Source organism: Sinocyclocheilus anshuiensis, unplaced genomic scaffold (genome assembly GCF_001515605.1).
Source record: "Sinocyclocheilus anshuiensis isolate Anshui unplaced genomic scaffold, SAMN03320099.WGS_v1.1 scaffold838, whole genome shotgun sequence".
NCBI classification, from domain to species: Eukaryota; Metazoa; Chordata; class Actinopteri; order Cypriniformes; family Cyprinidae; genus Sinocyclocheilus; species Sinocyclocheilus anshuiensis.
Window position 1 is genome coordinate 1,334,869 of NW_015539915.1, and position 27,944 is coordinate 1,362,812.

The 27,944-nt window shown below is 37.2% G+C and overlaps 2 protein-coding genes across 2 annotated transcripts; both read left to right on the forward strand.

The window, feature by feature from the left end:
* Window positions 1-601: 601 nt before the first annotated feature.
* LOC107686451 (smoothelin-like) lies at window positions 602-6,647 on the forward strand. The gene is made up of 8 exons (XM_016483460.1): window positions 602-824; window positions 2,852-2,980; window positions 3,083-3,158; window positions 4,605-4,739; window positions 4,840-4,903; window positions 4,984-5,107; window positions 5,571-5,722; window positions 6,314-6,647. The coding sequence occupies exons 2-8, from the start codon at window positions 2,864-2,866 to the stop codon at window positions 6,462-6,464; spliced, it is 819 nt and encodes a 272-aa protein (XP_016338946.1). The 5' UTR covers window positions 602-824; window positions 2,852-2,863; the 3' UTR covers window positions 6,465-6,647.
* Window positions 6,648-8,661: 2,014 nt separating this feature from the next.
* LOC107686450 (inositol polyphosphate 5-phosphatase K-like) lies at window positions 8,662-27,684 on the forward strand. Its single transcript, XM_016483459.1, has 13 exons — window positions 8,662-8,808; window positions 12,682-13,356; window positions 15,104-15,211; window positions 15,420-15,528; window positions 17,767-17,883; window positions 19,862-20,037; window positions 20,315-20,426; window positions 20,804-20,913; window positions 20,986-21,196; window positions 21,477-21,614; window positions 23,929-23,994; window positions 24,249-24,353; window positions 26,872-27,684. The coding sequence occupies exons 2-13, from the start codon at window positions 12,686-12,688 to the stop codon at window positions 27,331-27,333; spliced, it is 2,385 nt and encodes a 794-aa protein (XP_016338945.1). The 5' UTR covers window positions 8,662-8,808; window positions 12,682-12,685; the 3' UTR covers window positions 27,334-27,684.
* Window positions 27,685-27,944: the final 260 nt, after the last annotated feature.

Sequence of the window (27,944 nt, forward strand, 5' to 3'; positions counted from 1 at the left end):
AGTCACACTGACTCGCTGAACATCCAGTCTAAGTCAAGGCTTCCTTCACCCTCACTGTTTCCATGTGTCATGCTAGCTCGTCTCTGCCAGCTAATGACCACAATCAGCCACCACGAGGTGGAGCCAAACACTCCTTTTTCATTACAACGCCTCCATCATACTCTAATGGTGTGAACATGAAAATGTACATGTGCCAATGACATTTCTGGCCCCTGCTTTTGCAGATAAATGCTGCGACGAGTGTGTTTATGTCTGCATAGGAGAAAAGGATGTGTCTGATCTGTGTAAATATGGAGGTGCTGCTAGGCAACATCATTCTTATGACTTAATAAGGCACTGTTCTCCGTCTGTCCACTCATGGACAGAACACTGTTTAGTTCTGCCTAGAGCCAGGCCACCTGCTTATGCAATCACTGTCAACACACAGCATGCTGGAGGAGCACCGTTTATCTCAACGTTTTCTTTCCTCTGGTTTTCAAACATATAAATACTCCGATACCACTTTTGAAAGTGACAGTGTTTAGATAAAATAATGACGCAGTGTTATCTTCGGAGTAAAAACTGACGGTAAGGAAAGATCAGGACAAGCAGTGCCAAATACGTCACTAATACTAAATGTCCCGTTCTGCTCTTTCCACTTTTTTTTCCTGGTCCCTTCAGAAGAGGGTGATGAGGGTCGGGTGGGAGGGCTCTCACGGTGACTCTGAAAAACTCAAGTCACTCCAGCATCTGAGCCGAGCTGAGTTGAGTGTATGTGATCCCACAGTTCACCTTTCTACATCAGACCGCAAGACCTTTCCTCTCGGACAGCTGCAGTGAGATCGGTGAGCTTCATTTCTCTGTTTCTTATTTTACAAGAACTTTTTTGTTGTTTTTCTAATGAATTTCCATCCATATTTCAGTGTAGTGATTGTGTGATTACATAACAGCTATTAGACCAGTGTAAGAGCAAATTGTTTTTGAGCGGTTATATAAATTCCGCAGACATTATTATGTGCTATTAGGGTAAAACTGTATTATGGCATCCAGAAACAACATTATCTATTCTGCTAGCTTCAGCCCACACATTAAACCCAACACATACTAACATACAACAGGACTAAAGTGTATCTGGATGCTTGAGGCATCTGCACTCAAATGCTGACAGAGCTTTTCTCAGGACTTAATTCAATTTTCTGAGCCACTTGTGCATTGACTTTTGGTCTAACAGATATCAGAGTAGTTTAAGGCATTAGCTATGAACATGATCCACTAATGTTTGACAACTATGGAGCCCATTAAGGGATATATATGGTGATGGGGGAAAAATGAGATGGGAGAAAGACTTATTTTTCAATGCTTTTGTGAGTGAACACAGAGTTTATTGGGGGAACATCATTCCCAAAACGTATTCATCTATTCCATCGTTTAGTGGCCAAATTGGTAAGTTGTTCCCTCACTTTAATGAAGTTACGCTGTCACCACAATTTAACTAAAATGAGGGAGCGGATTAAAAAAATCATGGGAACAAATTAGTACAACGTAGCCATTATTCAACAAGGGAACTAATTAATCAATTGTGGGAATAAATTCTTAAACCACAATTTATTTATTTATTTTCACGTCATGTATAGAGCTCTGTACTTTTGTGAGCGAATGCAGCAGTTTTTGGGGTAATGCAATAATTGTGAGTTTTAAGAACAAACATAGTTTCATGAACAAATGCAAAACTTTTGTAAGAGAACACAAAACTAATGATGAAAATAAGAGTGGGAGGAAAGGAGGAAAAATAAGCAAACAGAGTTTCTTAGGGAACACGAGGGACATAATGCAGTTTTGTAAGTGAACACAAAAGCATTGAAAGCAAAGTTTTCCTCCTATCTAATATTTTTACATCACCAACTATATATATATATATATATATATATATATATATAAAAACCTACAAAACACTCTTTTTTTGATTAAAAGTTAATGCCTGGATTGATATATATATATATATATATATATATATATATATAAAAACCTACAAAACACTCTTTTTTTGATTAAAAGTTAATGCCTGGATTGATATTTTCTGTCTGCAGTGGTATTAATACATTTTTAAATTATTAAATGGATAGTTCGCACAAAAATAAAAATTATGTCTTCATTTACCATGTACTCATCCTCATGTCATTCCAAACTTTAAAAATTAGGAAAGTTCCCCCCATTCAATGGAAATCAAAGGGGTCCAATGTTGTTTAGGATCTTCTTTCCAAAGAAAAAAGAAAGTCATACATGTCTGGAACGACATGAGAATGATGACAGAATTTTAATTCCTTTAAATGTCTAAATATTTTTGGGGGCCACTGTACTCCCTGCAAAGAACTATGGGAAATATTCTCCACTCATAAAGCATGTTATTCCACAGATGTCTTTGCCTTTGAGTTGTTTACAGGACTATGGGCAGAAGGTGCGAAACACATCCTAAAGCACTGGCTTACGTCAATGCCAACCAGCATGGTTTCTGTATATGTTGAGATGAATATTTGGACGTTGCCTTTCAGATGTCCTTTTCCGAAGGAACAGATGCAAACAGTCATCATTATGTGTGGCCTGAAGCAGCTTGACATTTAATATGTGAAAAAACAACCACACAGATATTTTTTAAGTGTAATGTTTGTTCAGACTAGCAATTTGTAGTAACAAACAAGCATCTTGGGGTTTCTCAAAATATCTCTGTACTAGTAGCTCTCGCACAAAGTATTCAGTTAGAACTCTTTCCCTCAATTTTTCGTAAACGTACTCCCTCATTCCCACGCACACATGGAGATACACACATCTCGTAACCTGGCTCCATCAACACCTCCTGTTCCTCCTTCTGTCCCAGCTGTCACTAAAGATGGAGGGTGAGAAGAGAACATTAGAGGCAGGTACCAAAGAGCAACCTGATATGACGGGTCCCCTGACAGCCGAACAGCTGGCAGCTATAGAGGATGAAGAGATCCTCAATAATATGGTAAGAGGCAACTAATGGCGCTACAGGCGCAGTGGGTTTGTTATCATGTCTTCTTAACCATATTTAGGAAAGTGTTTCACTTCTGTTTATTGCATGTACTAGCTAGATAAGGCTGTGGATTTTGAGGAGAGGAAAATGATCCGCGCTGCCATGAGAGAACTGCTGAAGAGAAAGAGGGGTGAGGACCGGGTCATGTCCCTAATGTCTCACATTCAGTACATATGGTCTGCTGAGTCTAATGTGCTTCCTGACATTATTTTAGGTGAATCTCACAAAACTTGTCAGGAATCTGGATTACATTTAAGTCAAAAGAAATTAATATATTTAGCAAAAAGAAAATTAATAATATTTTTACAACTATTACATTTTATTGTGACATTATTGTAAGCATAATTCATGCTTTGCTGTCTTTAGTATTTATGCTAATTTTATTAGTGGGGAAAACGCATCTGGACAGGGCAATGCTCAACACTGTCAATAAGATTTTTTGTATTACATTAATGCTACTTTTGGGTGGAAATCTGATAAATTGGCATGAAAATAATTTCATAAAGAACCCCCCCCCTTCCTGTAATAAATCTGGACATTTCATTTTTGGGTTTATCTGTAATTCTCACTATTCCCAGAGTTAATTCTCATTCAAGTTTCATTATCTTTATCTCATTATCATATTCATCATTATTAGTATTATCATACTGTTAAAACTTTAATACAATGCATCTGAAATCAAGTTAAAGTTAAAGACAGTACAACAAATACTACCATCATTTAAAAAATACTTTACAATTTCAATAATTTATAATGATATAGAAAATAATAAATTAGGGGATTTTTGCATTACAGTAAGAATAAGAATGAGAGTTTTTGTATAATTTAAAAAAATGAACAGGTAGTGTCTTTAATTGGCACAAACATAATGCAACAAAGCAAAAGATCAAAGTAATAAAATAATGCAATTAAAAAGGTTATCATTGTCTTAATATAATGTCTTATTTATATAATAATAAATAAAATGTACAATTGTACATGTGAAATAATATTACAAAAATTTGAGGTCAGTAAGATTTTATTTTTTATGCTCTTATGCTCACCAAGGCTGCATTTATGTGATAAAAATACAGTAAAAACCACTAATATTGTGAAATTTAAATATATATATTTTATTTTTTTAATGTAATTTATTCCTGTGATCAAAGCTAGATTTTCAGTATCATTACTCCTGTCTTCAGTGTCACATGATCCTTCAGAAATCATTCTAATATGCTAAGTTACTGCTCAAGAAACATTTCTTATCATTATCAATGTTGAAAACAGTTGAGCTGCTACATATTTTTGTAGAAACAAGACATTTTTTCACTTTTGATCAATTTAATGAGTCATTGCTGAATAAAAGTATTCATTTAAAAAAATACTGACCCCTATAACATTTGAACAGTAGTGTGTGAAAATAAGCCAGACATGCTCTTGACAGGTTTCATGAGATTCTGCCTTTAAGACTCCTAACTATTACACAAACAACCAAAGGAAGTAAACTTAGTAAAACAAACTTCTGCTGTTATTTGTTAACTTTCCTATTCAGAAAACTATTATTTAGTTTGTTTTTGTTTTCCTCTGTTTCTGTCAGAGCGGCGTGATAGAGAGCGGGCGGCCCGAATGGAGAACCTGCGTCAGCAGGGTGGTGGAGGAAAGACAGCTGCTGGACTGAATAAGGACCAGAAACCCGCTAATGGCCCGAGCGGCGCTCAGTACAATGCACACAGTGAGTGACCATCACTCATGAGGCTCTGAACACTACTTTTACTGCACTTCTATCTGCAAGGCTTTGATAACCTTTCCCTTCTTACTTCACTTTGGTACAGGGACGGCTCAGGCAAAATTATTTTCTCCACCAACCTCTACTTCCTCTCCAAAAACTGTGGGCAGGTGAGTCATTCCTAGAGTCCTGACAGGATGACAGCGTGGGGTGTATCCCGTTGACTGATTGTGCTGTTTCCCTCCTAAAGCCCGGCTCAGTCCCATGTGGCCAGGGTTAAAGTGCCGGGCAGCTCGGCGGTCGGGGGCCCAAATGCCAAAGATGTCAAACAGATGCTGCTGGACTGGTGCCGGGTCAAGACTGAACCATATGAGGTGGGCCTGAAGAGACAAAATAAGATAAAATCAAACGGTTTCTGTTTTGCTACATGTCTGCTAGTCTCCCTGTGTGAATGGAAATGTCCAGGTCACATTTCATAACAAAATCCAAAAATTATGACAAATAAGCACATTTCCCATAACTGTAATGCATCCTGATTTTTTAACATTTAATTTTTTTAAATGCTCAATTTTGATTCCCTTTATTACAACCAAAAACTGTATTGTTTTTTTATTTTATTTTTATGTAAATCAGCATAAGCGTATCAAATACTTTGCATAATGTATAAATACTTTTTTTATTTGCATTATAATAATGTAAATTAGGTGTGTGGTGGTGGGTGTCTTTTTATCATTTAAACAATGCAAAAAACCTAATGGTCCTAAAAATTGGCTTTTTTTTTAAAATTCTTCACAGCTTTGTTGTGATTTTCCCTCTTATACTTGTTTCTATGTTTAGGGTGTGAACATCCATAATTTCTCCTCTAGCTGGGCAGATGGTCTGGCGTTTTGTGCCCTGGTGCACAGGTTCTTCCCAGAGAGCTTTGAATACTGCACTCTCGACCCCTATGATCGCAGGGCCAACTTTGAGAAGGCATTCAAGACTGCAGAGTAAGACTTCACACTATTTACTGCATCCACCTTTGTGTCATAAAGAAATGTTTGGGACATACTTCCCCCCAAAAAGAAAGAAAAAATATAAAAATAAAAAATTATCATATAAAATAATATTATAATACAAAAGAAATATTACAATAATTATATATTTTATTATAATTTCATATTATAATAGTAATATATTTAATTGTTCGATATATATTAATATTTAATGTAATTAATTTTATTTATAAGTGATTTTCAATTATAATTAAATTATAATGTATTTAAATAAGTGTGTTTAATCTTTTTTAATTGTTTTATTAATTTTTCAAATGAACTTAATTTAAATTATTCATCTGTTTTTTTAATACAGGCACATTTTATAATTAAATCTGCATAAATAATTTAATGAAGACATCACTATTTTCTAACACTATTGTAATGAGAAATGTGTGGTAAGCAGAGGAAATGTGCTTTAGGTATTTTGCAACAAAAATGTGCTTGAGTCATGAAAATAATGTCACAATGCAACCCCCCCCAAAAACAACAAAAACAAAACCATAATGGTCCTAAAAATAGGCTTCATTTTCTTTATGCGTGTAGGACACTAGCTGACTGTCCTCGCCTGCTGGATGTTGATGACTTGATGCGGATGCGAGAGCCAGACTGGAAGTGTGTGTACACATATATCCAGGAGTTTTACCGCTGCCTAGTAGAGAAAGGCCTCGTCAAGACTAAAAAGAAGATGCCATAGAAACTTTCACATTTTGAGCATTTCACTGTAAATGACCAAAGAACTACAAAAGGCACACAACACAGCGCACATGTGACCTGAAGCTTCTACCAAAGATCAGTCTATTATGTACTCATGCTCTTCTCTGTTTCATACACGCATGCAGCGGATGAGGATTATAACCTGTGTGTTTTGTGCTCGGCTACAGCTGGGGCTCTGAAACAGTGCATTCCAGTGAGATTACACATGCCTTAATCTCAGTCTATGCTTAGAGATTGTGTGAAAGTGTGTGTGCGTACATGCGGATGGCTTTTTATGGTACTGCTACTCCCTGTTTTGAATGCGCTCCAGCACTGAGACATCAGGCTTATAAGGGCATGAGATCTAATGCGGAATTATACTTAACCCAGATTTATCATTTGTTTAAAAATATAGACAAGGGCACTTTCACTATTAAATAAGAGTTCAGAAAGAAAAACAAAGCCTTGAAAATGCCTCAGTCGTCTCCTACAGAATAGAAATGTCACCTGCTTTTGCTTGTACAGGGTGAAATATGACAGCTTGAATAGTTTTCGGTTTCTCTCATTTTGTTCAGGATCTGAAGTCCATCATACTAAGCGTTTGCTTGGTACTACAAAAATGACCCTAGAACTGCACTAAGAGAGATTAAGTCCAATCAAACCTCTCACTCAGGGATAGACGGGCCCTTGAGGCCTGTAAGACGCCTGTAAGTCTTGTTTCAGAAGGCCGATGGTAATTTTCAAGTGCTTTTAAAATGTTCTCGACACTTTATTTGCTGCATGGCTAATGACTTAAGTGCACTTTAGATGTGTATTTTGAGCACAGATATTGACACTTCGATTGTAGCTAATAACATATGATAAAAATGATATATTACAAATTATGTAAGTATTATTATCTAGTGCTTTAAGTCATACAAGTACAATTTCTGTAAATCTGTGTCTGGTTTGATTAAATTATGGGTGTTATTTTCCTCCCACAATGCCTCACCAAGTGTTTGCCAAGTATTATTAAATGTGATAATCTTCTCTGAGCATTTTTTTTCTATTTACTGAAACACACACACACACACACACACACACATAATTTATTACTGGACTTTAGTGACAAACCAAATAATATCACAAAATTCATCAAATCAACTGCTAATACTTCACTGATGGTGGTGCTGTTATTTTCCTAATTTAATGACGTCACTTCCTGAAGGATTATGTAATTGGATTTTGTTAAAGGAATATTACAAAAAAATAACAGGATGAAAAGTGATATTGAGGACACAGTAACATTAAAATATGAATTGATTACCAATTAAAACAATATTCTCACAAAAATATGTTCTGTTCGAAAAAATACCTGCAATATTTCTTAATAAACTGTCAGTTTTTCAAGTTAGTTTCAAGTTTTTATTTATGACATAAATGGCAATAGCAATTCAAATAAAAGTCATGAGTTGACTTTAAATCAATTTCTAAGTTCAAATAATAGTACTGTTTTGATAAAGGAAAACTAACTAGCCTAATATGATTTAATAAATGATACAAAAATTAAGAAATACCTGCAATATTTCTTAATAAATCCATTTCTATGTTTAATTATTGACATGGTAAAAAATGAAAAAAAAACTATAGGCTAATATAATTCCCATGTTGTATAAATGATATTGAGGACACAGTAAAATAAATCTATAAACTGACTGCCAATTAATACAATATTTCCAGGATAATGCTCTGTTCGAAACATGTCAACGAATTAAGAAAAAACCTGCAGTATTTCCTAATATATTTTCAGTTAAAAAAAAAATGACCCAGTCGCATGACAAAAATGAATCATGAAAATAACAAAAAACATGAAATTACTTAAAAATCCATTTCTATGCTCAAATAATAGTGTTGTTAAAAGTAAACTAGCCTAATATGATTTCCATTTTTAATAAAAGTATCTAATAGGTCTAGATGATGATAGTAGGCCTACAGATATGTAACTGGAATGATTAGACCTTCAGCATCAGGATCATTATTGATTGGATTGTGAGAATAGTTCTCGTGAGTTGTGGATATATGCTGTCCTGTCATGTTAATGATGCTCCACGAGTAATGCACCCCGCTCACGCTGATCTTCCGGCGCCTTGCGTCATTTTTAGTCAAACAGAGTCATTACTAGTCAAGTGTCTGTTGAGGATGTTTCACTCACTGTCTTCGCTGCCTTTCCTCGTGTCCTCTTGGGACTGACGTATCCGCTCTCCATCACTCATTATCACACCGGTGGAAGTGTGTGTGTGTGTGTGTCCTGTAGAGACGCTCACATCACACACACACACTTGCGCCGGTGCAGAGAAACAGGACAGGTAAGAATTCTTTCGATATCAACTTAATTGTGCTTTTTAAACGAAACGTGGGTCGACGACTCAGTCAAATATGACGCTGTGACGCTCATCTGTTTGAAGCGTGAGACATCCTTCACCTCGAGACACTGCAGCGTATAAACAAGTGTCGTCAGACAAACAACTTTAAAAAAGACCTAGCTTGTCTGTCAAAGAGACTCGCGTTCATTTATCGCCATTTCCATAACGTAGATGTCCATTGCATCAGCTTGAGAAACGGTGAATTATCTGCGGACTCTTAATTGACCCGCGAGGACAGATGACCTTGTTCATGATAGGCGCGTGGCTGCTTGTGGAAATGACTATTATTATATAGGCTACTCGAGATTTTATTCGGTGTCCAGCGGGCTCTGTGAGATATTTAAATATTATTTTTCTTGCGACACACGACTAGCCTACGCGCTGATTCTTGAGACAAAACCAAATGGGTTGGAAAGTTTATAAATTATTAGTATATGTAGCCTAATAATAGCTTGTATTAATGTGTTCAGTGTTCAGAATCATTGACTTCTTTGAGTGAAGTCTCCTGCTTTTTCAGTTTTCTCACAGTATATGTGTAATCATTCAGTATCAGTCAAAATCATCTTATTCAAAAATAATAGGCTATGTCCAATATTTATTATTAATAACGACAAATCCAGCATTCACTAAAATGAATGAATGGAAAGTAAGGATGGTTTCAAATTAAATTGTCTCTACCATTTGCATATAATGCAGAAATGTTGTTTTCTTTCTATTACTAGTGACTAATAGGGTGTAAAACTCACAAACAATTGGGGAAAAAGTTGAAATATCATGATTGTGAGCAAGAAAATATAAGCACAATTAGTTGAAATTATATATAAATAGAAATATATTTATAGATAAACCCATCCAGAACCTGTGACCTTGTTTAACTCGTGTGAAATATGGCAGGTGTCATTTTTTTGTAGGCATTAGTCTTTTTAATGACCTTTTGTGACAACATGCCCCAATAACATGTTACATTAAAACAATGAAGCACAAAGTACTTCATTAAACAGCAGAAGTGTAAAAGGTAACATAAATACCATCAACAAATAAATAATGTTACATTTTGTGAATATTATTTTTTCACTTGGCTCCGTTCATTGTTATAATTTGTCATCATTATACATTTTTAAATTTGATAAATTTTGAATGATGACCTGTTTTCATTATGCCACCCTATTACAGTGCACTAAATACTGTGTGAGCAGATGAGCTCTTATATTACCTCACTGCATTGAACTGCATGGAAAATTTTTTTTCCATTTATCTTTTCATTGATTAACTTTACTAAACAATTTTTTATATATAACACTTAATTACTGTAATGTACATTAATGTGCATTCAAATAATTGCCATGAAAATAAATATCAAACATTGATTAATATATTTTCATATACATTCATGTGACATCTGTGTTGCACATCGTGTTAAAAACATTAGAATTATGATTTGCATAAAATATATATATCAGCCATCAACAAAACAGTTCCTCAGTTTTGTCAGTTTGTGATTTTGATATGAATTGTTGCATCTTCCGTGTAGCATGTTGTAAGAAAAAGTGAAGACGTCGAAGATCTTGATGAAGAATAACTTTTATTACAGAATAGTAGTGACAAAGTACAGGCAGCACTTCGGATTCAGCGGAGTCAGAATGAACCACGAACATCCTAAGCATTTTATACTCTATTCTTCCCGCTTCATCTTCCCGCATGTAAATGAAGTTTTGTCTTAAATGTAAATTGCGGATAACAATGAAAGTGATAGCCTTCCGTTCCCACATCTTTGGTAGTCTTTCAGGTGGAAACAACCAAATGTTAAGGTGATAGGATTATCTAGAATCCCTAGCAATTATATTCAAGTACCCTTTTGGTCAGCAGATGGTTCTTGATGGCCCTAGTGCATGTAGACATTGGGTTCAACGGAGTCAGACTGAACCCCGAACATCCTAGCTCAAACATTTTATACACTTAGAGTTTACCCTCAATGTAAAGGAAGTTGCTCCTGTTGTTACAGCTGTGGTCTGTATGTTAATTAAGTTCTGACACCCCTTTTGTCTGAGGTGGTTCTCAGTGTCCCACACCTGCTCCCATTCTACAATTGGTCACCATTTGCTCAGGATGTGATCATCCCAAGTGATCTACAAACAACATAACTGTTGACTTTCTTCTTCTCTATAATAATTAAGCCATTTTGGGAAATGAGCATGATCAAACATATTGTGGAGTGGAATCTGGGTCGGGGCAGACTATAGATTCTTACAATGTGTATAGGCTATATGCATGTTTAGACTGGCCATGTTTGCTAAACTCTGTTAGGAATGTTTATAGCATTTTCTAAGATATAACTGTTAGGAATGTTTATAGCATTTTCTAAGATATAACTCATGTACTTGAGAAAGCATTCTGTCATCTCACCAAAGATCTGTCCCAAGACACCAATTTGTAAAAGCTCTGAGCTATTATTCTGCCACAGTTGGCGAAAGAGGCATCATTGCTAATGCTATGTGATAGCCATTATCCCTAGCACTTTCTTTAAAGATCGCCCTATCGATCAGAGTCCTGCTTATTAAAGGATACATTCCGGAATGTTAAAAGGAAAGAATGTTTGGAAGGGGGGTGTTGGGACTGAAAGTTGTTGCCAAGCAACAGGAAAGTAGATCAGGACAGAGGGGAGGGTATATAGTTGTCATTTGAAGAAAAGGATTGATCTTAGCTGATTGTAGTTCACTGATGTCAGCAGTGACGTCTCAGGAAAGGAAAAAAGCAAGAGGGGACAGGTACATAGCGGGGACGTTCAGCCCTGGCTACTGTCCAAAGCTCTTCACACACTCAGCCGTCCACTGCAGACAGCAACAGTCTCTGTCTTTGACTGTGGGAGAAGGCAGAGGAGTGTGAAGGACACACAAACCCAGCTCTCTCATCTTACTCTGCATTCACAGCATCTATTTTCTGGTTTAGCCACCCTTTCCATTTTGTCCTTCATGCTTTTGCCACCATTTATCAAAGGAATGTTCTGGGTTCAATATAAGTTAAGCTCAATGGACAGCATTTAAGGTTTAGGTCAACGATATGATGCTCTTTTTTTATGTACTAATTTAATCAACAATGCATTAAAAATGCATAAAATTAAGATGATACAACTCCTGATAATGATTTTGAAGAAGTCTCTTTAAAAGAATGAAATTTGTTAAATAAATGTTGTTTGATGTATAACTTTATTATTATTTCTTAAGGAGAAAAAAATAAAGCTTCACTACGTACTAATATTTGAAAAACCAAACCCAAAGTACCCACATAAAACAGGAAATAATATTATAGAGAGGACCCCTGGAGAACCTCATGTCTGTGTGAAGGTCAATAAGTCTTATAAAATGTCAGATAATTTAAATTTTTACAAAGCATGTTAGTTCAGAATTTTGTTGAGCGACTCAAAAACATAAGAATATTTATAAATTAGTAAATCATGGTATTTGTGAAAGAATTTTTACTGTGATATATTTAAAATAAACCTTTTTATTTCATTTTTTAAAATAATACTTAATGACATTTATTCAAGATGTAAAGAAAATATGTTGATACTTTTTACTTGATGGTTATACCACATTACATTTTACAGTCATTAAATGTAAAATTTTCTTGAAAAAGATAAAACTTCTTCAAAACTTGGCACGTTTTTAAAAATGAATTAAAAAAATATATATTTTTCTTTATTGTGGACACTATTTGTCTTTGACCAATTTAATGTTGACTTGACTACCAGCAAAAAACTTGCATCGAACCTGGAACATTCCTTGAACACCTCCATGGCTGTCTGTATTGTCTTCACAGGTAAATGGATCCAATGCAGCCCGTTCAGAGCTGCCCAATGCCCGAAGAACATACTGGAGTTCTAGGACTCCACAAACCACCAGTCCCAGCCCTGCTTGGAAACCCTTGCAAAATGCCTGCATCCTCACACTGCCAGACGTTCATGAATGGAAAGGCACCAGTGTTGGGACAGACCCCGGCACTTCAGACAAACCCAGCCATTCAGGAGAGAACCAGACCAGACTCCACTGCACAATCCACAAAATGCATCAGTATCAGTCGACCCAGGCCTACGGCACTGGGCACCAAGACATCAATCAAAGTCTCCAGGCCCACTGAGCCTCCATTGCAGGTTAAAGCTATGGGAATGCCCAACTTCCTGTCGTACTCCCCAACCAAATCACCATTGCCTTATTGCAGCACTCAAAACACGCTGAGCCCCACTTCTCAACTTGGTTTCAACCCCCCAACCATTCCCCCAACACTTCCCCCAACACTTCCAAGCCCTCCATCACAGGCTGTCCGTGCTAACACACACAATAACCTAATCGCCAGACCAATCCTCAACCCAAACCCCAGCCCCCCGTCTAGCCCTGTTCCTCAACCGATTCCAAGTCCCGAAGCACATGTGCCAAACACAGGAGACACTACTGAGAAGAAGTTGAACAAGACCATCAGCGAAGAGGGGGATTTCAGGTGAGACTTGTTATATACCTTGTCAATAACTGTACAACAGTTAGGTTGGGTATCTGGTTGAGAATCTATCCAAAAATGCTAATGTCAAAGTGCAACAGCACTGAGATTTTTCACTGTTTGTTTGTGCATTGGTGAGAACTTTTTTGCATTGTTATGCCAGTAGGTGGCGACAATGACTGTCTTCAAGACTGAGTCATTGAGTCATTCATTCCATTGATTCATACAAAACACTGATTTTTCATTCAAGAACAAAACAAGTTATTGTCTTTAGCCCTGTCAGATGGAACCCTAAGACCTTTTGGTCTTCCTCTAAGTCCACAATTTAGTGACATAATGTTGCTTTGACTGTCAGGTAGAGGTCTGCTGCAAAACTTGTGTCAGTGCATCAAGGGCGCATGGTGGCCTCAAAGGGGCACTTGTGAACACCCTTTTGAAACCTAAAATGACATATGGGATCTTCTGAACTTAATGGACAAGTGTATGCCATGGCCATTGTAATTCCACAAGTCAGCTAAAATGCTAACTCATTCATTAATGAAAGACGTGGCTGCCTTTATGAGCAAATCATTGAATTATACACACAACCAATTTGCTTTAAAACACTGATCATTCATGAACAAAATGAGTGAGTCATTGAATAATTCACACAACCAAATCGCTCTAAAACACTGATCATTTACCAACAAAATGAGTGAGTCATTGAATTATTCACACAACCAAATCGCTCTAAAACACTGATCATTCACCAACAAAATGAGTGAGTTAATGAATTATTCATTCAACTGATTTATTAAAAATTATTTCTCATTCATTCATTCATTCTAGCAAGTGTGGTGTTGTTTTAACATTTCTCAGTCCCAATGATATAATATGATTTGACTGCAGTCACTCAGTCATTGGATTTCTGCTGGGTTTGCTTATAACCACTGGCCTGAGGGGAGAGAATCTGTCGGTTTAAGGCAGCATCCCATTAGCTGACTCAACATCTCAAATCTTATATGTGATTTTGCATTTGCTAACTAAAAACTCTGATTCGGAACAGGACAATCAGGTCTTCAGCACTTGGAGAAGCTTATTGGTCACTGCCATAGCCATGAAAGCCTCTAAACCTGCTAGATGTGGTCCGAGGGTTTCTGGGGTTATTAACTCATCATGGAGTTAAGTTAGCACAAGCTGAGAAATCAGCTAGTGGTATGCAGGCATAATAAACCTAAAGAGCGCATACCAGCAGAGCTGAAATTTTCTCATCCCTTAAATCAGCATAATATCTCTCTCAGAGCCTGGTGACAGAATGGACACGGGAGCGTTGAGCTGGCAGCATTCCTAGACACACAAATGTGCTCCTGGATCCTTTAGCCTGTCATCTTTGACAACATAGACAGAACCCTTATAATGTGTAATGCTGTTTATTCATCGTGCATGTGCTCTAATTAGTTAAAAGCGTTCAGCATGTTTTGGAAGCTATTAAATACAGCAGGTGACATTTATCCCAGGCTTTTTGATTTGAGCAATTTCGATGACTCATATTACCATGACGTAATGCAAAGGAGAATATGACCATGGATTTAAAACTACAGCCCTGATCCAAAACCTAGTGTAGCACCACATATATCCACCATAAATAAGAGTAACTGTGAGAGAAATGCCAATCATAATAGCTGCCTATGTAGGGAATATATAACAAATGTTTCATGCAATCTATTTAAAACATTTACATGAAATGCACATTATGCTTTATTCCTTTTAGAGTGCATATTGTCACATGGAATGTAGGCTCTGGTATACCACCTGATGACATCACTTCCTTGTTTGGACCTGGTGTTGAAAATGGGAGCACTGACATGGTGGTTGTCGGGTAAGAATGTGTAGCATTGTTCAGTTTTATACCTTCCATTATTGTTGCTGAATTAATTAACCTTCCACTACATTCTCTGTGTGCTCTGTCTGCGTTTTCTCATTTCCATGTCCCTTTTGCCATCTTCTCCTGTTTGTCCTTGTTTTATTGGTATTATTTGTCTCCTCTCTTTCTTTTTTCCTGCTTCTGTTCTTTTATCTCTTTTTAGACTGCAGGAAGTAAACTCTATGATTAACAAGCGGCTCAAAGATGCTCTCTTCATAGACCAATGGAGTGAGCTCTGCATGGACACACTCAGTCGTTTTGGATACGTGTTGGTCAGTATGAAATCAAATGCATATCAGGCTTAAAGGGAAAGTTGACCAAAGAAAAATGCTCTCATCATTTACACCCCCTCATAATGTTCTAAACACACAAGAAGATATTAACGGTCACCAAAACTGTTTGGTTACAAAAATTCTTAAAAAAAAAAATCTGTATTACACAGAAGAAATCAATCATATTGCTATGTGGTCATTAAAATGTTCTGATAAGTTCTTAGCTTGCTGCTGTGCAGTTGCTGGTGTGCTTTGTATGGTTGTGAGGGTGTTGCTAGGAGGTTTCTGGGGTCTATCCACAAGGTTTATCCACTGACCAGCAAAGAAACCGATGAGACTGAACCATGACAAGCTATTGGAGATGCAACAAAAATAAACACCCCCGCTGACAAGCCCTTGTGTCAAGCAGTTAAGAGATACATGCAACTCTAATTAACAAAAAAAAATAGCTTAGAACTTCTGGAGAGAAATAGTGCAGACACTGGATGATACTTTCTAGCACACATTAGGGGTTTGCGTCTCCATAACTGAGGCAGATGCGATACACATCTCGATGCATATAGCCAATGATATGATACATTAAATATACATATGAAGCAGCTACCGATGCGATGAGATTCACCCCTTTTACGATGCAGTGCGATCCAATTTCTATTCGATTCAACACTGTGCGATTCAATGCAATATGATGCGATGAAAAAAAATGATGCTATGTAATTCAATATGGTACAGATAGTTCACTTTAATTTTTTTGGTACAGACAGACAGCAAATCATAAAATAACTTCAGTGCCTACTGATTTCTAACGCCTTCTAAGGTCTCTGTAGTATTTTGATACGTCATGTTCACTTAGCAGCAGTGGTGATGAGAGAACACGCTTGACAAAGTTTAGAGAGGATAAATCAATCTACATATAAAATATTGGTCACAAATTATTGGTCCCTTTCTAAATAATAAAAGTATAGCGCATCTACTAATAATTATGTATAAAATAGTTTTTTACCAGTGCAAATATGTTAGAAACTATGCATCAATGTATCCCATGCACACTTTTATAAATCAATGCATCGCATCGTTAACGAAAAACATAAAAGTTAACTTTTATGCCGATGCACCGAATTGGGGAATATTACCATCCCTAGGGCACTTGTACTTGTTTAAACTGGAGTTGTGTGTATCTCAGAATAATATTCACCCAAAAATGAAAATGTACTCATGCCTCAGGCCATCTAAGATATGGAGAAATTTAGCATTACATCACTTGATCACCAATGGATCCTCTGCAGTGAATGTGTGCCGTCAGAATGAGAGTCCAAACAGCTGATAAAAACATCACAGTGATCTACAACATTCTATCAATTAACATATTGTAAAGTGATAAACTGCAAATCCATTATTAAGATGATTTTAATTTCAAACCATTGCTTTCGGCCAAAATATTAGTCTATGATCTATATTATTGCTTTCTCCAGTGAAAAAGCCATCTCATCTGAATCAGCAGAGAAATATGCGCAGATCAAGCAATATTTATAAGCAAAAAAAAAGAGGACAACAGGGGACAGACCTTTCCACTTATTATGAATTATGAACTGGAATTTTGGCCAGAAGTGACTGTTTAAAGTTAAAACGCCTTAAGGATGGATTTATTTCTTAGAAGCACACAGCTTTTCACTTAACGACTGGAGTGGTGTGGATTACTTGTGGATTATTGTGTATGTTTTATCAGCTGTTTGGATTCTCATTCTAACGGCACCCATTCACTGCAGAGGATCCATTAGTGAGCAAATGATGGAATGCTAAATATTTTCAAATCTGTTCAGATGAAGAAACAAACTCATTTATCTACATCTTAGATGGCCTGAGGGTGAGTCAATTTTAATTTTGGGGTGAACTATTCTTTAACAGCCTTACCTACGTGAGTCAACATGAGCATCTGTTGTTGCATCTCCGGGAGTTGTTTGTTGCTCTGTATCAGTTTCTTTTCTGACTAAAAACACAAAAATGTTTCTGTTAAAAACAGGCGGTGGCAGTGTTGCCACTTTGTGGACAAACTAGAGTACACTCGTTATATGCTGATGACAAAATTTACATCACATGCACTGTATGCAGACCCTACCGTATGCGTAAAAACTGAAGTATACTTTTGGACTTGGTTTGTTTAAATCTTAATAATGATGTATGCTTTACTAAACTGCACTAATGAGGAGTTCAACTTGAAATGTGTTCATTTCTGTCTAGGTGGCATCTCAGAGGATGCAGGGGGTTTTCTTACTGGTGTTTTCCAAATTCTGCCACCTTCCCTTCCTCAGAGGAGTACAAACCCAAAGCACATGCACTGGGTTGGGAGGCTACTGGGTGAGTCAAACGAGCAAAGACCTCTGGGAAAGAGTGTCTACTTTCTAAACGCTTATGTGATCAGTGATTGTTGTGCTGCATTAGTACTTTAATGTCGAACATCAAATATCTGCATAATGTCACGACTCCCACCGTGTGATGTCTTTGATGATTACAGGAAAAGCGGAGTCAAGGGGAGAGCGTGGAAATGAGACTGCGAGCATGTTTTTGTGTATGTGTGTGTGTGTGTGTGACCCTGTGTGTGTTGTTGTCAGCATGGCTCCAGGCTCATTCTGCAGTCTCCTTTGAGTAGGTCACAGTAGGACATGCAGCAGCTCTGTTTCTGATCTGTCTTCCAGTGCACAAACACACACATACACACACACACACACACACACATCAGGTTCATCTCTGTCTAATCTAATGCAGACTGAACACACACACATAGCAGCTCTCAGTTCTCCCCAGTGCGTTACCCAGAAAGACAGAGCACAACCCGTGGGAACTGCGGCACCAGCGCTGCTAATAAACTGCAGGTCTCTGCACAGCCCATTTCACCCTTGACTGCACAGCACACCTGTCCTTCTCAGCACAGTGTTTAAAGGGATAGTTCACTCACAAATGAAAATTTGGTCATTATTCGGTCATTTACTCATGTTGTTCCAACAATAGTTCAGAGTGGCAATGTCTGTCAAGCTCCAAAAAGGACATGCAGGCAGATTCATTCTGGTGACTTGAATATGTTTACCGAAAATATTCGTTTAGCGATTCATTCAGTAACTCTTTTTGCAGGTTAAATTGTTACCCAGTAGGTGGCAAAAAGCAAGTTTTATGAGTCATTGAATCATTTACTCAACAAGTAACACAGAATCTTTCTTGAGTGAAATGAGTTTAATTTTCATTTATTAAAATGTAGGCCTACATGTCTCAAAGGCTCCAGAAAATATGTTTGAGCATCATCAGTATTCTTTTGTTTTTATTTTTGTCAGTATTTTTTTTTTTGAAGTTACAACAAAGCATATCTATAATTTTTCCTCCCTTGTTTAAACTGCGTGACATATCTTTTATCAAGCTGCTATAGAAAAAAGACAACAATAATACCTTGATATAAATATGAAGTATTAGGTGTTAAAAACTAAAGTTTTTACATCATTTTAAATGTAAGATTGAATTACATGCAAAATTGAACGTACAACATGTCCCGCATCACTCAGTCGGCAGTGTAATAGCTAATAATAGCTTTTTTCAGTTTTCATTTTAGTTTAAGTCTTAGTAATTTTGTTGTGTTTTCGTCATTTTTATTTTTTTTTAATATTTTTAAATAGCTTTAATTTTATTTTATTTTATTCGACTTTAGTAGTTGGATTTAAACTTATTTCAGTTAGTTGCCAAGGCAACATTTTCATTTTTTAAGTGTTTCATCTAATATTTATTTTATTTCATTTTTTATTTTATTTTATACAAATTTTTCAGCTTTATTTCAATTTATTTTTATTACTTTATTAATTGTTTTAATAGATTATTAATAGTTTTAGTTAATAACGCTTGTCAGTCAGTCAAGTGTTGATTATTTTTCACAAACAAGATTCATCCAAGTTCATTCTCTTCATTCATAAACAATATGTCTGGTTCAAGACTCAAATAACCGAGTCATTCTGTGAAAGCTGTGTATTCATTCAACCAATTCCAACCTTTCCAATCAATTGAATGTTTGTTCTTTATTGGAGTTTGACAGCTGTGGTTGCTATAAACTGTTATCACATGGAAAAAAGAGCTGCATGAAGATTAAAAATTAAAAATGTTCCGTTTGATTCCATGGAAAAAAATAAGAGCATAATAGTATGGAACAACATAAGGGTGAGTAAATAATCTCTATAATAATGTTGTTTTTCTTTCACCAGTAGGACAGGCACTTAAAAAAACACCTTACTATGGAGTCCAGAGCTGCTGTATTATTAATGTCTTCCCATTATCCTCTGCCTCTATATGTTTGTCTCAGGGGAATAAAGGGGGTGTAAGTGCACGCATGATGGTTTTCGGACACCCTGTGTGCTTCCTCAACTGCCACCTGCCGGCTCACATGCGTAATCTGGAGCAGCGGATGGAGGACTTTGAAAGCATCCTGCAGCAGCAGCAGTTCGAGGGCGGCACGGCTGTGGGTGTGCTGGATCACGAGTGGGTACCTGGAAAAAAACATATCTTTGATGCCTAGGCTTACTTATGCATTAATAAACTACAATATGTAAGAAATGTCAGTTTTTAAAACAAAACTACAAGCGTGTTTCAGAACAACATTGTTTTAGTTGAGGCATTTAAACTGTAATGTTCTTTTAATACAGTCTTTTAATCTGTATTTGAGCATTAATCTGAGTAGCTTTATACAGATGTACTTTGTACAGATTACACTTTGTACTTTTGACCTGTTCACTGGAAATTATTGCATTCTCCACAGTGTGGTGTTCTGGTTTGGTGATCTGAACTTCCGAATCGAAGGTTATGACATTCACGTGGTGAAAAGTGCAATTGAGAATGACAAACTGCCTCTACTGTGGGAAAAAGATCAGGTAAAAGCTATAGTGTCACAGGTTGCTTGGAGACTATAAAGGAAATTGATTGCACAGGTGCATGTGATTTCAAGGGTATGTACAGATCTAACTGTTGAGGCAATGTTGAACGTATCAGATAAGCTCAGAAAATTGTCCTTGTCTCAATCACATTACACTAGATGTCTCTGTACAGATCTTGGCAGTACTGTTTTTCTTTTTTTCATTCTGTTACCACTAGAGGTCCATGTACTACATCTATAAACAAACCGGCCAGATTCAGCTCTTCAGTGCATGATGTGCACACTATATGTTGTGATGATGTCTGCTAGATTGGGTTGTTGTTAAAAAGATAAAGTGAAAGAACATTTTGTCTTTTTGTTTTGTCTTTGTCACAGCTCAACATGGCGAAAAAAAGCGAATCTGTTCTGGAGGGGTTTATAGAAGGACCCCTCAATTTCCCGCCAACTTACAAGTTTGATGTGGGGACACATACTTATGACACAAGGTCTGTTATGCTTTTTTACATGAGTCGTTCTGTTTCTCTGGACTCTCGTTTAAACCTGGCTTCCTTTCCTAGTGCAAAAAAGAGGAAGCCTGCATGGACGGATCGCATCTTGTGGCGTCTGCGCAGGACGGGCTCCCCCGTGCCGTCCCATAATTCTGCACTACAGCGGGGTTTGACCTCATGGCTGGGCGGCGCCACCAGAGTTTCCCAGCACTACTACCGCAGTCATATGGGCTTCACTATTAGTGATCACAAGCCGGTGTCCGCCCTCTTCTCTTTGCATGTGAGTCTAAAAATGGCGGGAAAGACACTGGATAGCCTGTGAGCAGTGCTGTATGTATTTCAGGCCTGTCATGTGAGGTATCTGTTATCGTAACACTTTGACGTTTACGAGTTAAAGAAAGTTCCTTGTGGCCTCAGACAAACTGCTAATAAATTCAAATGATTTTCTCACTGATTTTTTTTGTTTGTTGATATAAATATTTATTTCATTTTTATATTTATATTCATAATACCTACAGTTGATTGTAGGATTCTGTCCTATCTTCCTCTGTCCTGCTCAGTTTCCCTTTAAGGTGAACTTACCATTAGTGACACTGGAAGTGGAGAAGGAATGGACCAAGTTCTCTGATGCTACAGTTAAACTCTCAATGGCCCATGGCTTTCAGAGGAGTTCATGGGACTGGGTGGGACTGTACAAGGTAATAAATTAAAGGCATTTTCACATAAAACTACTTTTAACATTAATGTCATTAAAGCTCAGCCTGTCCACAACTGATTTTTTTTTTTTCACAAATTACACACATTATATTATTACAATAATTACACAACCACAATGACATTATAATAGGAGTAATTAACTCTATTAATCTTATTAAAGGTAAAGTGTGCATTTGTGTGCTCCACTTTCTCAGCAATAATAATTTTTTAGACATTTTTCCCCAAACATTCTCCCTACATACTATTGGTCAATGAATAGATAGTCCCGCCCCCAAACTCACGCAATTGGTTGAGCCAGTGTTGCTATGTTGGGCAAGTCAGAAAAATTTAACAAACAGAGCAATGTTGTGAAAGAACCACAGAAGCATAGCCTTTTGTTTTCAAGGAAATTAACCTATAAATTACTTGCAATTATTGTTGCATATTTTTGTCATGGAAAAAAAATATAAATTTAACAGCACAATAAATTCACAAAATATATTATAAATTATTTTGATAAATGTGAAGTGCCCATGGTGTAATTATTATGGAAGCTTGTTTCCACCACAGGATACACATAATAATAATAATAATAATAACAATTCAGAGTTTATATCTAACAATTCTGTCTTGTTTCAGTATTGCGAGATATAAACTAACAATTCTGAGAAGAAAATTCAAAGGTCAAAAAGAGATAAATTGCAAGAAATATTCATGCACTGAGAAGCAAAATGACTACATTATCTACATTTTGTTTTGTTTTTCTTTTGCTTAAAACAAGAAAAAATAATCTTGTTTTGCCTTTGAATTAAGATTATTTTTCTTAAAGGGGTCCTATTATGCTCTTTTACAAAGTCTTGACTTAGACGGTGTTTCAGTACAGCCACGCCCCTTGCTCCGTCTTTCAAGCTGTGGAAGGTTTGGAAGCTGTCCTCGGTAAAATGCGCAGCACACAATAGCAAATTGGGGTTATAATGCTCAGGGACAGAGTTAAAAAATTTCTAGATCTTTTTTTATGCCCAAACATACACACTACACACTGACTACAATTTAAAAAGTTAAAAAGCATAATAGGACCCCTTTAAACCATTGGCAGATATTTTTCTTGTTTTAAGCAAAAATAACAAAATGTTGTTTTGTTTTGTTTTAGAAACAAGACTTAATATCTTAAGCCATATTGCTTCTCAAGTAAAAGCATCTTGATTCAAGAATGTTTAGATAATAATACAAGAAAACAAGACAAAAATACTAAGTAAGAAAAACATTTTTTGCAGTGTATCTCATAATTGTGACTTTTTTCCTCAGGATTCAGAGTTTACTTTTAGTTAGTTTATAGTCCGAATTGTCTGATTTGTGAGATACAATTTTTTTTTATCCCATGGTGGGAACAAGTTGCCATAAATTATACTGTTTTGTAGCCTAATTTTCAGACATAATCTCAGGTAATTTTAGTCAATGCTTAAAAAAAGCATTAAAGGGGTCATATGATGCTATTTTAAATATCATTATTTTGTGTATTTGGTGTAACAGAATATGTTGACATGCTTTAATGTTCAAAAAACACATTATTTTTCAAATACTGTACATTATTGTAGGTCCTCTATGCCCCGCCTCTCTCAAACACGTCATTTTCAACAAAGCCCCCTCCTTCCGACAAGCGCAGTCTGCTCTGATTGGCCAGCTGACCCAGTGCATTGTGATTGGCTGAACACCACAAGCACGCGTCGGAAATGTAACGCCGCCTTACCATAATTGTGAGCGTCAGCTTTCAAAGTAAATATCAAGACAGTTAATAATGTCGTTAGTTTTACCATCAGTTCAAGCCCGAAAGGGCAACAGAGTCGCGTGACAGCGCATCATATGACCCCTTTAATATCAAACAATAAACACAGAAACCTTTGTACTAGAAAGAGACTTGTGTATTAATTGAAAACTGAGTTATGTTTATCTGACACTTAACTATGTGAACTGATCAGTTGCATTATGCTTGCTTTCACAACTGTTGATAGGTTGTATGAATACAAAAGTCACTGTTGTTTAGCTTGCAACGTGACCAGGATGTACTTGTTTATCTATACAGAAATATTCAATACAATGTATATTCACATCCTGCAGATATGTTATTCTTTTGATTTCATTTATATTGTTTTTCATTTTTATTTCAAAATAGTTTTGTCTGCTGTTTGTGAATTAATGAGCAAATTTTAGTTTCTGATTAAATTCCTTTAAATGTTAATTAAAAACACCTCCAGCCACCTACCAAATCTGCACCTTAAATAATTAAATTATTTAAATACTCATTTTACTTTGTTTTAGGTGGGATTTAAGCACCACAAGGATTACGCTGCATATGTATGGGCCAAATCTGAGCATTCGACACAGGTAGGACGTGGCATTTGTTAGTCGTGTGTGTAAATTGTGATGAGATCTGAAAGATACTATCAGATACTACATCTCTCTCTGTGCACTGGACAATGCTTTAATCCCAAAATCAAATCATTCCAGGATAATCTTGGATTGAAAGCTTTAAGATTAGGGAATGACCAAACAGTATTAATACTAACAAAGAAGATTTATTGAGTAGCCAGTGCTGACTAGCATTATCCTTCATTTTTTGTTTTATTCATGACCTTCAGGTGACGTTTTCTGAGGAGGATCTGCCAAGAGACCCGGGAGAATATATTCTGGGATATTACAGTAACAACACCAACAGCATCGTAGGAGTGACAGAACCATTTCAGGTTCACGCTGCTCTCACACAGCTACACTCTGATTCATATAAAATGCTAATATTAGTTTTGTTTGCACGCGCAGCTCAGTAGCTCCGAGCATGTTGTAGGGCATGATGACTAGGTCAATGTGCTCTGGCATTGCCATTATCAACATTTGAAGTATTGATTGCAGTCTGATTTGTATTTGAGGCTGGACATTCACAAATTACAAACATAAAGACTCTGTTTTGTCATTTGAATACCAAAAAAAAATGTTAGATGCCACACAATGGAAATAAGACACAAAGTACTGCAGTTTGAAACACAATATTCTGCCATTTCAAAGAGGTTTTAGCAGTATAGCTGGTATTAGAATGAAACCAAAACCACTGTGGTAAAAATATTCACATTCAACATTCCATACCTCATATTCAACATTCCATATATAAGATAAGTCTTGCAGAGCTTCTTCTGGTCAGAAAAATGCCCATTTAGATAGAAAGAGACTGACTGACATGTAACTGACAAAAGTTTGTTTTGTTTTACATGCTGATTATGGACTGTTAAATCAGAAATAAATTAGACCACAATAATAGACTCAAAAACCCTTTGACACAATTGACACAAAACCCTTGCTCAGATAATACTGCAGTGGTCTATAAATAGTTGTACAGAAATGAAATTAAAATGTGTGTAGACTTCCCAAAAGTACTAAGCACTCATTATTTCACAGAGAGAAAAAAAGAGAAGAGTTTACTTGCTATATTCAAGATTTGATTCCATAATCAAGTATGAATTTCTTTCTTTTGTGGAACTCCAGAAGAGCTGTTTTGAAGACAGTGCTGATCTTTATTTCGTCATTCATTTGAATGAGTGTGGACTGAAGCTATCAAGGGGAAAAAAAGCACTTTAAAATTTCATAGACTAGTTTTTTCGAAGTCTTCTGACGTAATATGAACAAGTGTTGTAGTTGACACCAGCACATCTGTGTCAGAGGGAAGATAGAGACCAGAAGAGAGATTAGTCTGAGTCAAGACTGAGACCAGAAAAGGGCTGAGTTCAGTCTCAAGACCAAGACCAGAAGAAGGTTTCATTTGAGTCAAGACCGAGACCAGAAGAGAGATATGTCTGAGTCTAGACTGAGACCAGAAGAAGGTTAAGTTTGGTCTCAAAACAGAGACCAGAAGAGGGATGCGTCTGAGTCAAGACTGAGACCTGAAGGGGGTTGAGCTTGAGTCAAGAATGGGAACAGAAGCGAGTTGAGTCTAATTCATGACTGACACCAGAAGAGGGTTGAGTTTGAGTCAAGACCAAGACCAAAAGAGAGATGAGGCTGAGTCGAGACTGAGACCAAAAGAGAGATGGGTCGGAGTCAAGACCAGTAGAGAGATGAGTCTGAATCAAGACTGAGACCAGAAGAGAGATGAGTCTGAATCTGGACTGAGACCAGAAGAGGTTTGAGTTTGAGTCAAGACCAAGACCAGAAGAGAGATTAGTCTGAATCTGGACTGAGACCTGAAGGGGGTTGAGCTTGAGTCAAGAATGAGAACAGAAGAGAGATGAGTCTAATTCATGACTGACACCAGACGAGAGATGAGTCTGAGTCTAGACTGAGACCAGTAGAGAGATGAGTCTGAGTCTAGACTGAGACCAGTAGAGAGATGAGTCTGAATCAAGACTGAGACCAGAAGAGAAATGAGTCTGAGTCTAGACTGAGACCAGAAGAGAGATGAGTCTGAGTCAAGACTGAGACTAGAAGAGAGATGAGTCTGAGTCTAGACTAAGACCAGAAGGTGGTTAAGTTTGGTCTCAAGACAGCGACCAGAAGAGGGATGAGTCTAAGTCAAGACTGAGACCTGAAGGGGGTCGAGCTTGAGTCAAGACTGAGACCAAAGGAGAGATGGGTCTGAGGCTGGACTGAGACCAGAAGAGAGTTGAGTCTGAGTCATGACTGAGACCAAAAGACGTTTGACTTAAAATCAAGACAGAATCCACATGGTTACGGGTCCATGACAGGGCCAACATGAAAACATTAAAATATGGTTGAGGTCTTTTCATGGACTTGGGTACTTATGGACTAGGACTCAACCTATTTTTAGTGAATTCAGATTTTTTGCTATCTGTTCATTTACATGATTACCTAATTATTCACTTATACTGTACATTTCATTCAAAGCACACTTTTTGATCAGTTCTTGCTTTCCCTGGGAATCAAACCCATGACCTTGGCGTTGCTAGTGCCATGCTCAAATATTTGAGGACTTTTCCTAACATAAAGCCATTATTTCTTTGGAAGACTTACAGCACACAAGCGATATGGACCACTTTTATAATTCTTTATGGTTTTGTGCCATTTTTGAAGCTTAAAATCTCTCTAATTGAGAATGGAAACATGCTTTGAAAAGTCTCCATTTGTGTTTTGTGTAAGAACGTCATCAGGATTTAGAAACATAAAAGGGATTTTAACTTCTACATAACACTGAAATCTTCAGTATATGATTTGTATATATATTCTTTTTAATTTCATCCTCTTTGTTTTTCCTCACAGGTGCAGCTGCCCATGTCTACGCCGCCGGCACCAGGGTGTCGTTCGCGCTCTGACAGTTCTGACGTCAGCTCTGAAGATGACAGTACGCTGGTGCTGTTGGCCCCCATCTCTCGTAGCCCCAGCCCTGGAAACCACAGCAGCAAACGGCATCACCAGAAGCGCCAGCGCAGCCGCAGCCCCGCCGTACCGGCGCTCTCCGGGACACCTCTTCCCTCCCTGCAGTCTCTCAGCCTGTGCCCACGTCCCCGCGACGGCCCAGCACGGAGCTCCTCCCCGCGCCCTTCGGCCAACGCCAAGAAAGAGCGTCTGGTTTCTCCAGACGCATTAACTTCGCCCTCCCTCAGTCCTCTCAGTCCACGGAGCCCAGTGTCTCCCGTCAGCGCTCCGGAGGCTCTGATAGCAGCCATTTTAGGAGAGCCCAGGCCTCCTCAGATAGGAAAAGCAGGCGATGTGATTCTCTGACCAATCCCCCCTTCCCTGTCGCTTCATTGCTAGACTTTAGCAGATATCGTAATGCAACTACTTGAGAGAAACGGCCTGTTTCAGATCGTCCTCTGGCGCCTTTCAGACCAACAGCTGTTTGTGCTCTCATGCCTTGTTGTGCTTAATCGCTTCACAAACTTATTCTCAGTTCTCAGTGATAGATTGTAAATGGTGACAGTACAACAGTGCACATCAGCCTTATAGTGCAGGACAACCTGACCCAAGGTAAAACTATCTTTTTACCGTAGAATCAAAGCAAACAGTGATGTCAGCATTCATCTCAGCCTTTACTTTTAACTAGTCATTGACCAGGCTTTAATGGCCGATGTCAAGAGGTTTATTGTGGAAAATTAAACATTATACTTAAAGTACTGTACTTTGTTATCTAAAAGAAAATTATAGGAAGTTTTCTCCGTTCCTTTTTCAAGTGGATAATCCTATTTATTGATTTAACTATGGTGTATTTAATTATCTGAATTTAGAAAACTACCAGTTGAGAACCGCTGTTAATAAACTGTAAATATACAGTGGGGTCCAAAAGTCTGAGACCACATATAAAATCTGGATTCAAAATCTAACTTAAAACTTGA